Source organism: Ursus maritimus, unplaced genomic scaffold, assembly GCF_017311325.1.
Source record: "Ursus maritimus isolate PB19 unplaced genomic scaffold, ASM1731132v1 scaffold_7, whole genome shotgun sequence".
In the NCBI taxonomy this organism is placed as follows: domain Eukaryota; kingdom Metazoa; phylum Chordata; class Mammalia; order Carnivora; family Ursidae; genus Ursus; species Ursus maritimus.
The window spans coordinates 17731508-17746765 of NW_024426885.1; the positions used below are offsets into that span (position 1 = coordinate 17731508).

General features: G+C 36.0%; 1 protein-coding gene across 15 annotated transcripts in view; it reads right to left on the reverse strand.

Moving 5' to 3' along the window:
• VTI1A (vesicle transport through interaction with t-SNAREs 1A) overlaps positions 1 to 15258 on the reverse strand; it is a 348230-nt gene that overhangs the window by 246380 nt on the left and 86592 nt on the right. For 8 of the 15 annotated variants that reach the window (XM_008684600.2, XM_008684637.2, XM_040623956.1 and 5 more), the window contains exon 5: positions 14996 to 15080. In XM_008684600.2, coding sequence (XP_008682822.1) covers positions 14996 to 15080 — 85 coding nt within the window. Of the gene's footprint in view, positions 1 to 3714; positions 3768 to 14995; positions 15081 to 15258 lie in introns of all 15 variants that reach the window. The other 7 variants (XR_005833144.1, XM_040623957.1, XM_040623958.1 and 4 more) reach the window with 1 other exon arrangement.

Here is a 15258-nt window from a genome sequence, read left to right on the forward strand (position 1 = left end):
CATTATTAATTGCTTTTCAGACCACTTATTTCCAGTTTAACTTTTTTTCGTTCCTCATGTACACACGTCAGAATATTCCTGTCATGAGCTATAGATCATTTACATTGTTTCTCAAGTGTTAAAAACTACATTAAATAAAATACAATGAAGTAAATTTCACTTTCCAGAACAGTAGGAATCTCAGCCAGCTGTTATTTTATAAGAAACTGAAATGAACCACTCACAAATGACCACCATGCCCAGTGATTATCTCCTTTACACCAAAACTGAAATGTTTTGACATGATGATCTCTTGGTAGAAACAGTAAAGACATTTTTTTTTTTAAAGGCTGAAGTAAGTAGGGTAATAATGAAGAACAAAATGTATAACATTTTCAAGCTGCAAATTAACAAGGAGATATTGACTTTTCTTTGAGGTCAATAACAGCTCTTATTGATCTAAAAAGTTAATACCTACTAAGGTCAATATAAGATCTCAAGGGTCAACAAATCTGGATTCGAACTTCCACTTCCTTTCACATATAAATATTGCTGAAATGGGTACAATTGTGTGTGGAGAAATAGGGAAATCATCACTATGATGCTGGAATAAACCAAAGAGGTAGGCAAAGGAAGTTAAAAATAAAGTTTTAAAAGTCAGCTACTATAGAATTTTCAGGGACATTGACCTTTAGATGTAAATCCTTGTATTATACAATTTGGGCAGTTACATACAGAGAAACAAAAATAACAGAATATTACGTTTTTACAAGTGTTTTGTCTCTTTGTGGTATTGACACATGGAATCTCTTTTTCTCTCTCTAGCTGTATGTTTTGAGAAATTATGATATGAAATAATTTTTCAAGAATATATTTGAGGCATTTTCAAATATAGATAAAATTCTTCTTTAAAAACGAGATTTTTAGGGACACCTGAGTGGCTCAGTAGGTTAAGCATCTGCCTTCAGCTCAGGTCATGATCCCAGGGTCCTGGGATCTAGTCCCGCGTTGGGCTTCCTGCTCAATCCGGGAGTCTGCTTCTCTCTCTGCCTCTGCCTGCTGCTCTTCACACTTGTGCTCTCTCTCTGACAAATAAATAAATAAAATCTTTTAAAAAAATAAATAAAAAATAAAAACGAGATTTTTATTTATTTATTTGACACAGAGAGAGAGCAAGTAAGCACAAGCAGAGGGAGTGCCAGAGGGAGAAGCAGACTCCCTGCTGAGCAGGGAGCCCGATGTGGGGCTCGATCCCAGGACCATGGGATCATGACCTGGGCCAAACACACATGCTTAACTGACAGAGCCACCCAGGTGCCCCGATAAAATTCTTTTTTAGTTTTAAAATTAAACAGTAACATTTTGGGAAATTCAGAAGTGGAAAAATTAACTATGATCTTAACATTCTTACAAAACTGTTTCTATTGTCATCATATAGTCTGTCTTGTTTTTGTAGACTGAAAAAGAAAAAAAGTATTGACTACAATTCGTCTAATAAGTAAAATGGTCTACTCCTTACACATCATAAAGAGGGCACATGCGGATGACCCACACGAACACTGAGACTATGTCCCCATTTCCTGCAGTTGTAAAATGAAGTGATTGATTAGTCCGATGTTTTCTGATAGCCAAATAAAAGTTCACACTGTTCTTTTCAGGATGACTGGAAGCACTGAGGGAGTGAGAGCAAAGAAAGAGGAAGCAAACATTCCTAGGACACTTCCAGTGCCCAAACCTGAGCAAGATGCTTTAAACAGACATGGGTTCTGTCAATTACTGTGAAGGCCCCAATACTGACAGTGGTGATATAAAAGTTAAAAAGGAGAGGCCAAGTCTACAGCAGTGGCAATATCACTATTCAGCAAATATGAGGATTACTGTGATTACAATGTACTTAAAAAAAATAATAAACTTATTTTAGAACAGTTTAGATTTGCAGAAAAATTACAATAGGACAGAGAGTTCCCATATACTTAACACCAACTGTCTCCTGTTATTAACATCTTCCATTACTACAGTACATTTATCACAGTTAATGGACTAATATTGGTAAGTATTATCAATTAATGTCCACATTTTCTCCACATTTCCTGAGTTGGTGTCTAATGTCCGCAGACATTTGTCTGATGTTTCAGGATCCCATTCAGGATCCCACATTACATTTAGTCCCCGTGTCTCCTTAGGCTCCTCTCAGCTCTGACAGTTTGTACTGTTCTTTAAGCACGTACTTTAGAAGTGGTATAAATAAATTTGCTGACTTGTATCTATTGTCAACACTTAGATGAAAACACATGCAGCAGAATTATCTTTTGTTACAGATCTAAGGAACATAAATTTGAGAAGTGAATGGAGATAAATGCTTGGTAGAAAAGAAAGCAAATGATATTGACTCTTTACTGTGTCTATTAACAAAATAGAGATAAGAGGGAAAGTTTTGTTTGTCACAAATTCTAGAAGATTACATGCACTGACCTGACCCATAAGCCATCTCTTCCTCCACCTCTCCCCACTATATTCTACAAGCCAGGGTTTTGACTGACTGGAGTATGAGGCAGTAAAGTGGGTAAGGAATAAATGCTATGGCAGAGGAGGGTAAACTGCCTGTCTGTACTCGTACAAAGTTGTGACTAGAAAGTGGCTGTTCAGTTGCAAGTAGAGTTCTTAACCCCCAGCCCCTTGGTGGCATCATCCACCGAGTCCTTGCCAGTGGAACGTATGCAGAATCAATGTGTGTCGCTCGGCGCCTATGGAGTTTCTAAAGCAGGCGTGCCTTCTCCATTCTCACTGCCTGGTGGCCGACACAACGGAGTGGACTCAACAGCCTCCGTGAGCGGCACAGCCACAAAGTGGGAGAAGCCTGGATTTCTGAAACACCGCCTGGAAGTCCGTCTACTCACCAGGAAGGAACACTTGCGCTAGACTGTTCCAAGAGTGAGCAATAAGCTTTACTACATCCAGACACTTGGGTATTTGGGTTTATATGTCACAGGAGCCAGCGTGACTCTGCAAAGCAGCACAGGTGGAAACTACCATTTCTGAGCACCGATGATGGGCTGAACATGCAATGGGGGTTTTATGGGGTTTACCTCATTTAACTCTCAGGTCAACCTCCATTTAGAAGACCCGCAAAGATTCTGTAGATTAGGAAATGAAGACCAGGAAAGGCTAAGGAACTTGCCCAAAGTCTCCCAGTTTAGCATGTGGGAGAACCAAGATTTGAACTTGTCTATTTACAAAGCTCCATGAATATTCCATTTTGCTCCACTCCACGCGTAAGACAGGTGATCTGACTTGGCTCTTGGATTACAAAATAATTCCTATGCATTTTAAATGCATAAACATTTTTAGCCTCAAAAGAGAGCAAAAATTGTACATGTGTTCTCCCTACTTTTTATGTAATAGATGTGAAGTCCTCATTTACAAGGCGTGGGTACGAATGAGACCATTAGTTGGCTTGAATGTGTTAGCATTTTCCAGATCAAGACGATAGTATACAAAAATACATGGTGTTATACAAAGATACACTCCACTTTTGTAACATGCTGATCCTCTTACAGGGTTTAATTTGAGCAGAGTCCAACAACTCAGGAAGAACTGTTGCTCCATGAGGTATACGGTTAACAAAGGACAGAACAGAAAGACTGACTTGTTCTCACAACAGTATGAATTTAAAGAACTATATGGGGTGTGCATTCTACAGGAAGCCCAAGTAGGAAGAAAAATGAAACACTGTACCTTGCACACAGCAATCAAGATGAGGGGACTCATTGTAGTAAGAAAATTCACAGCTGGAAGGCAATATCAGTGAGGCAATAAGATACTTGGTCCATCTTCATGCTTACCTTTTAGGGTCATAGTGTTTTTTTGAAAAAAAAAAGGTCTCTTTTTTATATTAACAAAGTCACTCCAGTCAATCTCTTTAACTCAACCTACATGAAAAATTTGGATGACTTTGTAAAAGTTCTATGTTAACACCAGTGAGAAAAATTGGTGAATCCTTTAAATTTGTGTAGCTTTCTTATTATGACAGTTTTGTTTCTTTGTTTAAATAATAGGCCCTAATCATCAACAAGTCTGCATAGAGCATTGAACATTAGAGATAATTTATAGATATGCTAATGAGGAAGAGGGAAACAAAAAATACCGATTCCTTCATGAAACCAGATGAAACTTAATATCCACTCTGGCTGGTAAAAATTGATAGCATTTGGGGAAGGATTCAGGGGAACAGTCTACTAATAAGTCTGAACAAATAATTTCCATTTCAGATAATTTATTGATTGATACAACGAGATAACAAATGTAAAGGTAGTCGGAAAATTTCAAAGTAGATTTTACAATGTTATTCTTAATATTAGCATTATTATTTTCAGCATATAATACAAGGTTAAAAACTACTGAAGTTTATAATCAAAGCATTAAAAAAACCTGCAATGTATTAAAAAATAATTACACATCTGACTATTAAAATGGATAGGCTAATTGGGGGGTTACTCTGAAATAATAAAAAGTTTGAGGGAAAATGTTTTTAAAACAAATGAAGTCACTTTCAAGTATACTTAATAACTAAGATGAACGTTAGCGAGGCCATAGGACACACTACAGAAGTCTTCACAAACCATGTATTTGTTCCTAAGCAAAAAGCCTGATTTTGTGCCCCCTTTACTCACCTCCCTTTGCTTCCTCTGGATTTATTCTCTAGGGTCTGCCTTTCCCTGACACAATGAAATGGACTTAATTACTTCCTGCACTTTGCTTCAAAAATACTAAATATGTTTATTATATACTATGTATTTTCCCAGTAGATATTTTGCCAAGATATTCCCCCTTATCAAAGAACCTTTGTATGCTAAGTGCCTAGGACAGTGCTGGGGTCTGCTACTTTCTCAATTGTACAAAATCTATTTTCCCTTTCAGGTGGGTTGAATATCTCCCCTACCCTACTCCCAAATACAAACTTTGCTAATAATATTAATTTAAGCCAGTATTTTCTTGTTCTTTTAGAGATCAACTTAGCTTAGTCCAGGTCTAACGAACCCTAATTCGAATTTCTTAGGGCTCAATAACTATTTTCTGAATAAATGTTAAGGCTCCACTGTGCTTCTTTCAAGTGCCATATACTGCAAAATAGCAATGGAAATGGAAATAAAGAAAATTAGCTCCATTTTAAAGGTGTATGTACTTTATATGCACATAAATATCAACCTCTTAATATGGACGAGGACCTTAGGCAATCGATCTTGATGGGACTACCAACATGGAGGATAATGGGAGGATTACTCAACAACATGCTTAGTTTTCCTCCAAAAGGGACAGTCTTCAAAAAGCTTCCTTGTCTGGCTTTAGGGTGGTTTTGTCTCTCTAAATAAATAGATATTTATTTAACTATGACTAGAGTTTATACTTCAAGATGCAAAAGGGCAACACGGGGCCATACATGAATGATGACCCACCATGACAGTCTCTTTGATAATGACTTTACTTGGAAAAATATATTCTTCAATAAAAAAATTATTTTTTAATGTTGACTTTGTTCTCTTACGGCAATGCTGGAAAACATTGTAGCCCAACAGGAAATACAGGCAAAAGCTTCAAATGTAGAGCACACACAAAAAAAACATTTTTAAAGCTCATGCCCATCAAGTTTCCCACTTGATATAAGTCGTACACAAAGTCTTAGTCCAATGTGAACCCATGCTGTGAAAATTCTGTAGCACCCACCTCAGAAAATTCTGTTAAATACATAAACACTGCTGAAAAGAAAACTTCTGGGCACTAGAAGTCAGACTCAAAGGGAAAATAAACCTGATTAAAAAAGAATCCCAAGGAAAGTTATATAAGTACAGTGCAACAAGGTCATAAGCTTAACCGTCCTTCACTGTAATATTTGAAAGTAAATTGGCATTTTAGTGATCTGCTTTGGTCGTCACTCTTTTTCTCAACTCACAGAGATGCAACAGAGTAAGAATGGCTTCACGTGTATCTTACAAACCAAATGGAAAAGTGATAGGCATTATGGGGTAAGACACCTTTAAAAATGAGTATAATACTTTTTAATGGATTAAAAATGAACCCTATGAATTCACTTGGACCACCTAAGGAGAAGGTTCTCCAAATAGGGTATAAATGACATCCTTTTCTTACTACTATGGAGCTCTCCAATATTTCAGAGAACCTCACAAAGTAAATTTAAGTGTAACTTGAAAATGTTCTTCAAGAGCTTCAGCCAAATGACAACCTCCTCTGTTCTTTTCAGAGCAGAACCACAGCTTTTTGAGATGTAAGACTCTAATAGGGTTGAAATTATAAACTGGTAACTACACATTAAAAGTGATTATTTTACCACTGAGTGAAAACTTTTAAAAACTTGTGGGACATGGTCAAGTAACTCTTATTGGCATTTAATAAAATGCATTTTCAAGCAAAGGTATCTTTAAGATTCTGAAAGCATAACCACATATTCCACCAGCCAAAGTAATGAATAGAGAAATTTCTTTCTAGCAATATTTTTTCTGTCAAAAAGTTTAATATTTCTGTAGAAAAATATTTTCTCTAATATATACATACACACATGGATAAAACAGATGGTTAATATCAACCCAAATGTATAATCCCATTTTGTTCCTATATTGTAGAACAATATAAAGTGTTAATTTGATATTGTTGCAGTAATATGGACATGGCAGTGCCTTTCTGAACACCCATCTGTGCCTAAACAAAATTACTTAAGTTAAAAATCTGAATCAGTGTTTACAGGCATAACATTGTCTACTCAGATAACCCAGGACTAGGATATCATGTTTTTCTAGTTCTGCATCCCTGAAGTATCTGACACTCAGCAGAGCTCAATGAAATCTTGTTGAAAACATAAAATACAATCTGTACCTTCTTTTATATAATGTGTATCACTCCCACTAATATTACAGAATCAGAAATTTATTCTTCTACCAATTGATAACAGCTCTAAGAGCAAGAAACATACAGTTAATACTTTTTGGATCTATTTTCCCAGAAGTCTTATAAATGATTTACTAGTAAATGGAGAGAGAGAAAAGAAACAAGTTTGTTATATTTTGTGAAGGAGATATATTAGCTCAGTTTCAAGCTAGCTTACAACTTCAAAAATAGTTTTATGTTTTACACTGTATTATTGAGCATTGTTTTACCCACCAATCTTTTCTGTAGATAATAGATTGATACATTCAATGATTTGTATTTTTGAATAAAATCATTACACTGTACCCAGCAATGAACACTCAAAATATTTCTTGAAGAGAAGAAGGGAGGGACAGAAGAAGGAGAAAAAGGAAAGAGGTTAATATTAATGATGAGGAGGAGGCAGAAGAGTAAGAAAATGTCAGAAGACATGGGAGAAACTCCTGAAATGATAAAGAAAATGACTGCCTTCAGTTTGATAAAAACTTTGTTTCAACAGATACTTACAAGACTGATTGAAGTTTCAAAAATGAGTTCTATACTGAGTTGATTAAAATAATAATAATAAGGTAAGTTGAAAGACAGTATCAAGAACCAGAAGACAGAATGTGGTAAGGCTGCAGTATTGTGGTCTCATATTCCATAGTCCTCCTATAACCCCATGAAACTCTCTGGAAAACTCCATCAGTAGTTCAGCCAAGACTCTGAGACAATTAAAGATACAAAGGAAGGGACTTCATATCTTAAATGCATTTGTTCTGATTCTTTCAAAAGTTCCGAACATGAAACACATTTTATTTGATTTTTAAAAAGGTAAACTGATACTTCATTGCTTTTCTTGTATGAACTCTTAAAAAAAGATGTAGGCAAAGGAGAGAAACAATGGTGTACATAAGATATCTTATTTGCTGAAAATGCTGTAATTCTAAGAATTATTCGTTTTCCAGAAGGAAAAGAAAAAACAAGTACTCCATATGTTTCTCTGGCTTACTCTATTAGGTCAAATAAATTTGGATTTCGATGACATAAAATTATAAAAAGCAAAAATAATCTAAACACATCATGTAATACAGGCTTGTGGAAATGTATTCCTAAAATGGGGAATATCTGCAACTTAAAATTAGGTTAACTATTTATGGAGTATTGAAATATTGAAATTGAAGTAAAATCTATTTTTTTTTATTTAAAAAAAATTGTAAGGGGTACAAACTTTGGAAAAAGGGTACAAACTTTAAGCTGTAAAAAGAATATGGCCTGAGGATCTAACAATGGTGATCATAGTTGATAACACTGTATTATATAACTGGAACTTGCTACAAGAGCAGAACTTAAATGTTTTTACCAAAAAAGAGAGCGCGCGAGCGAGCACACAAGAATCTTCATAGAAAAAGAATGGGACTCCCAAGAAAACCCTCAAACATATATGGAAGAATCATCTGTATCATTTCTACAACAAATAAGGCCTAGATAGAAAATATTTATCTTATGAAAATAACTTCTGAATACATAACATTGGTATTATGCTTACTCAGAAAATCTATCTTTGCATTTTCTAATGTAACAAGACACACAGGAAATTGTGATAAATATATCATTCCTTAAAAAGAACGTGAGTAGTGTTAAATATAGGGAAAAATGTATTTTGAGGAAAATAAAGTAGTATAATGAGTGTCTTTTGGGTTACTGGATAGGTTATTAGCTATTCTAGTTACCAAGTAATGTCTACTCACATTTTTGTAAACAAAGTAAGGTAAATAATTATTACAGCTCCTAAATATGACCTCATATCCAATGCCACCAATATTAGCAGACACAACCATATGTATTATTTCTTAGAGAGTGCGGGTGTTAACTACCCATGGCTACCTGCCTAAATTTTTGCACACATGTTTAGATATACATATCCACACGTGTATAGGAGACTCAAGGGAATGAACTTTATCCAGTTCAAACAGACACAGACTAAATGCTAACACTGGAGAGTGGATATCGAATTAAATTTGATTTAATCTTCGATGATCTTGTTAAAATGCAGATTCTGATTCAGTAGATCTAAAGTAGGACCCAAGATCCTGCATTTCTAACAAGCTCCCAGGGAATGTTGCTGGTCCTGAGGCCCACTTTGGGTAGTAAGGAACTAACCCATTCCTCTTTACACTGATACAAAATTAAGCAAAGTAATAATATGTTTACATTCAGAACCTACCTAAAGCAAAGATTTCTAGAGAAAAAAACACCATACTTTTGTGAGGTAATTTACAAAATCTTTCCATACATATTGTTTTATTTATGCCTTGCATAAACTCGAGGAAATAGGTATCATTATCATAATTTTTCAAATAAAATATCATCATAAACTTGGTTTTAAGCTCAGATTTATAATTGCAGTGTCCATCATCAACAGCCCAATGGACTGGCCATCGTCTGTGTAAAGTCCAACCAGGTGCAAGGACTAGTAAGTCTCCATTTGAGAGGGGTGTGCTATCCTTAAGGAAGAATCTTTGGGATCTCATGCAATTGTTAAGGAAATTAATGACAAATTTCAAGCTCCTTGCTCCTGAATGGCTTTTAAAATGACTTATATTTTCCCCTTTACCTTTACCATCAAATCCTTCCATTCATTTCAACTGGTAAAAGAACCAAATCTTGAATTACTATAAACATTTCCTAGCAAGTCTCCTTGTGTCCATTCCTTTGCCGCTCCACCCCTACAATCCCTGTTCTCCACAATTCAGATCAGGCCACTTGTCTGCTGAAAGCATTCCAATAGCATCATACACGAAGAGTCAAACCCAGGCTCCTCCCCACGCCCTGGGGCCCCACAGAATCCGCACTGCACCTGGCTCTGACCTAACCATGTACCACGCCCCCTTGCTCACTTTGACGCAGCCATATTGCTCTTCCCTCTGTTACTTGAACACCCTGGACACCTTCTCATTTTAGAGTCCTTGCGTTGACTTTTCCCTTTTAGAATCTTCTGCCCCAAATGTGCTTACTGATGGCACCTTTGTACTGTTCAAGACTCAGCTTACAAGGCACCTCTCTGGGGAGGTCTTTCCTGACTGGCTAGCCTAAGGTAGCCTACTTCAGTTACTCTTTAATATCCTGCTTCATTTTGCCACTATCTGAAATGTACTAGTCCCTTCATTCATTAATTTAACAAAATGCCTGTCTCATTCTGCCCCCAAACCTTGTCCCCATACATAAGCTGTGTGGGAACAGGGACCTTGGCTATCTTGATTACTACTGTATCCTCAGCACATGGCACACAGTATTCAATAGTTAGTTTCGGAACAAATTATGTGAAAGGGAACTTAATAGATGGAAGAACATGACATATTTTTTACTACAACAGATCACTTTGGAAAACCTAGGTATGTGGGACCCATTCATATCTAAGTTTGGTCTATTGGTTAAGAGCATGACATCAGATAGTCTGGCTGTACTATTCCCTAACTTGATTATAAATGTGGGCAAATAACTTTCTCTCTCTGTACCCATTTTCCCTTCTGTAAAATGAGAAGAGTAATGACTGCACAGGGTTGTGGAGGGGATTAAAGAGATATTGAAGGCAGAAGACTGAGAACAGTGTGTGGCCCATGTTAAGTGTTCAATAAACACTGCATTGTTTCTACATTATGTCCAATCCCTAGTCCATGGAGGGGAACCCGCAGGGCCCTGAGTGATGGATCGAGCACCCTTTCTTCATACCAGGAAGGCTGGCAGAAGTAGAGCACCTTGTTGTAAGAGATCAATGACCAAATGGAACATCAGAGCTCGGTGGCTTGAAGTGGTTCCTGAGGGAAGGAGTGCTGACTCATAAAGCTTGGATACCCAGGGATGGCAGGAGCAACGTTAATAACTGGTACACACAACTCTTCAAAGACGGGAGGTTACTAACTGTAGACAAACACTCTCATGGTTCCAGAGATGTACTAGCAGGTGCCCTGTACCTAAGGTACAGGGTGGGATAGCTGACTATCTTAAACTATCTGCTTACCTACTGAAAGGAGAGAGTGAGACTTGTATTTTTGCACTTGTATAATTTCTCTTTCAACCTATTTTGTTGATTAATCACATAGTTTCCATTAGTTTTGTGCCTGTTGTAATTCTGGGACAATTTGCTTCAGAGGAAAAAGAAAAGTCATAATTTCAGAATAAAGGGCAGATGACCCAGAGTTTTAGGTATAAAGTCCCTGACCTCAAACAAAATTGTTATCTCCACAGCTAAGAGTCAGACCTGATTATTAGTAGTAAATGAAAAAAAGGAAGAGACACTTTTTATTCACAGATTTTAGGACAAGAACTTACAGGAAATGCCAAACTGGGTCAAGCCAGTGGCTCATACAACCACAAAAGTATCTGGTCTTTGATGGTCACTCTCAAGGAAGTTTGTGGGTCTGATAATTATCTCTCTTGATGTCAGTCTTAGACTAAAATGTCCTACCATCAGCTCTTTAGTTTAATGTCATACACTCTTCCCTCTGTCTCTTCTTTTCTAGATAGAGCTGTTCGATTAACTGGTAATCTTATCAATTTTCTCAAAAAGGATCTAAGAAAGAAAATTTGATTGGTATTAAACTCAATACATGTCAAGGTGTAAATGGCACTCAGAAATAATTATGTACTTTTTCTCAGACCAAATGCATTTTGGACATGTGTCCCTCTGCTGAGTAGCTGTTCTTAAAGAGACAACTGCCAACTGGACAAAATAACTTTTTAAAACATAAAAAAATGTTTCAAGAACTTTAGAAGATAAATTTCATTATTTGCTAGGAAGACGTTAGTGGTTAAACTAATATGCTTTCTATTCTATTTACATATAATTGATTACATATAATAAACTTTATTTTATGATATTTGGCAATAATAGTTATCAAATTAATGAACAGAAAAGTTTACAGATTTTTGTTGAAATTTCTTGCCAGTAATTTTGAAAGATGACCACTTTTGCTAACAATAACCCAAAAATAATGACTTTTATAGAGCCCTCTGTACTTTCTAAGAACTTGAATATATATGACCTTATTTTACTTTATGACAGCCTTATGAGATACATAGAATGTGGGTGTCAGGTTTCTATTTTGCAAACAAACAAAACATACACAGAGAGATTAAGTGATTTCTCAAAGTCACACAGCTGATTAATTACCAGGCCAAATAATGGAGTTGCTCTCTCTTTCTCTAATTCAGTCCATCATACAATATTTCCTAGATTTTATAGACAAGTAAAGTTTCAAAAAACATTTCAGAGAACCCAAATAGGGTTTTCAATTTTGTTATTTTTCCAGGTAGAGAAAAAAATATATATATAACTTCTACCTACTATTTATATCACATCATAAAACTATCTTGTCTTTTATCACCCCCAAATAGGAAAAACATCATCTTAGAAAAAGTATAGTCCTTAAATTAATACAATCTGCCTTATGAGAAAGTTACTACTTTGTAATTTTTTTCTTATTTTGCTGTTGCCTAGCAGAAACTGCTGTTGTGGTCTAAGAACCATTAGACCAATATTCATACACCATTTCCCTCTTTTCTGCTGTTTCAAGTCTTACTAGCTTTTCTACTTCTTATCCTCCTTGCATTTCATAGTCTTTAAGAAAAAGAAACCAATAAGTTTTTCTTTTTGAAAGACTTTGTTCTTCTACTAACGCTATAACAAAATGATTAGCCTCACAAGTTTACATCACAATCAAAACACAGGGCTGTTGCTGACCAGGTGTGACCAGGCTGAGGGCTAGCAGGGAAGCAGGAAATGCAGAAACAACATGGCGCCTGTCACAGTGACATTTTCCCCATATTATTTTAGTAAGAAGCAAGAACAGGACAAAGGCTTTGTGCCACCTTCTCATTTTTCACTCCACTTTCAAACTTATCTAAGAAAATGTGATGACTCCCGTCTAGGCAAAGGCTGTACCATATCTGTCTTCACTTCCACAAAGTCCACTCTGTTCCTCCTCCCAGACCTGGTTTTATAGTCTGCAAGAACTTCCCAAGCCTTATATGACAAACAGATATCTAATTTTACAAAACTTTATAAAATACCATTGTATTCTACCAAAAAGTCCAAGGGGATGGAGCCTGGTTTTTGGGACGTTCTTAAAGTGGCATTTTCCATGTTGACTACATTGATAAGCTGATGTGAATGTTATATTTTAGCACACTTCAAAAGGAATAACCATCAAATCCCATTCAATCTTATCCTCTTGATCAATGCAGTATCTGTGATCTTCTTTGATGACTTCCTTAAGCTTGGGAGGGAAATACATGAATGATACAGTGAGAGAGAAAAGGTAGCCCAATCAGACAAATCAAGTCTGTGATCAGGTGTCAAAGCAAGAATATCCCCTACCCAACCCAGTCCCATGTTGTAAGAGACTCACTAATGGGATGTTTTGTTGAAGAAAGTCCCTTATTGTTCAGTTGGTACAGGGCTACATTCCCCAAGGATGTCAAAGTAACACTTTTTTTAAATTCCTTAAATATATACAAATTTCAACCACAATAGAATTTTTTTTATGAATAGACAAAGATAAGTACCTGTATTTCATCAAATGATTACAATAATAATTTTTATATTTGTATAGTTTTATGGTATATATAAAACATTTTAGCATATGGTGCCATTTCTTAGGAATATTCTGAGATAGGTAGTATTATTTCCATTTATTGAAGAAGAAACTGAAACTCTGAGGTTATGTGATTTGCTCAAGGTCACAGAAATAAGAGCTAGAACCCAAGTCTGTCCTTTGACCTCATCATGTTCAGGGCTCTTTCTGTTACTGACATTCTTCACAGGACAGTCACTTCTAAAGGTGAGCCCAAGGACAAAAAGAACAAATGAAAGCTGGCTTTTATTCCAATCAGGGCAGAAAGCCAATCTATTAATAATGTCAGAAAAGAAGGGCTGCCCACATTGTTAAAGAATCTGGAGGGGTTATGGTTTTCTTTAGTTTCCTCACCATTACTATAATGCCAATTCCATTTGTGTTCTTCCTATTCATTCCTTAGGACTCATCACATGGTAAGCCAGTACAGGATACCCATGAACTCAGGGCAAGAGAAAACACTGGCCATTCACACACACACACACACATACACACACACACACACACAAAATATTTGGAATCATTTTCCTTATACCTTTTCTTCCTAAATAAACATTTTTATGACACTAAATTTAAAATACCAATGGAATTATTATTAACCACATATTTTTGTGGCTTACATACTGGGCAAGAGCTATCCAAACTATATAAAATAAATTTTATATGATTTGTACTTCACAAAACAAAACAAAAAAGATAGCTAAATTGTAAGAAATTGATGACTACGCAGGGGTTAACATATTTATTTACTGTGTAAGAATATACAGTCATTGCATGAAACATTTATAATGAAAAAGCTTGTCTATTCTTAGTAGACAAGTCTTAGAAGTCAAATTAGGGCTGTATTTTCTGAAATTAATAACTAGTGTTAATTCAAATCAAAAGTTTGGACAGTATCAACTAACGCTAATAAGATTATCATGAACATTAGCCTTGCTTACTATGACTTTTCTTTTTCCATATCTGATTATGATTTTTAAAAAACAAAACTAAATAGAATCATTAGGAATCATTTTCAACACCAGGACAAATAAGGTAAGCTGGATATTGTTAACTTCTTTGCCCCTAGTTCACATCATTGATACTGATTAAAACGTTAATTTTTACATATGTGAATAAATGTAAAGGAGCAAACAACTGGAGACTGCGCTGTGTGCTGCAATCATTGCGGGTGGGTAAACTGACAACATGTAACTGCATATTAAGACAAATGTAGAATTTAGACAAAGTATTCCATCTCTTTTCAGCTGTATACTTTTAAACCTCAGGAACAGTTTTCAGTAGATGTCATGCCTTTTAACTTGAAAAAAGATAAGCGCAAATAAGCTCCCAATTGTCTCCCCAATATGTAAACCACATCTCGGGCTGCTGTCTCTGCTACTCCTTTGAAGTTTCCCTGAAATGTCATGTGTTGTGAAGACTGCTGTGCATAAGCAAGACAATTTGCTCACTCTCAGAATTCTTACCGGTTTCCACTGCTATTTGGTATCCAGCCTCTAGTCTCCGAGATGACCTTTCCAGCCTCTCTGTGTTATCGAGCAGATGTGCCCTCTGAAAAAGAAAAAGGGAAAAAAATCAGACGGCCGTCTACAATGTTCTTTTTTTGCCTTAAAAAAAATTAACGCCTTTATATGCCCTAACATTTCTGGGGGGGAGTCACACGCATTACAGATAATTTTTAGCAAATCTCCTATGGGCAGATTTCCAATCAATCAATTGTGTATGGACC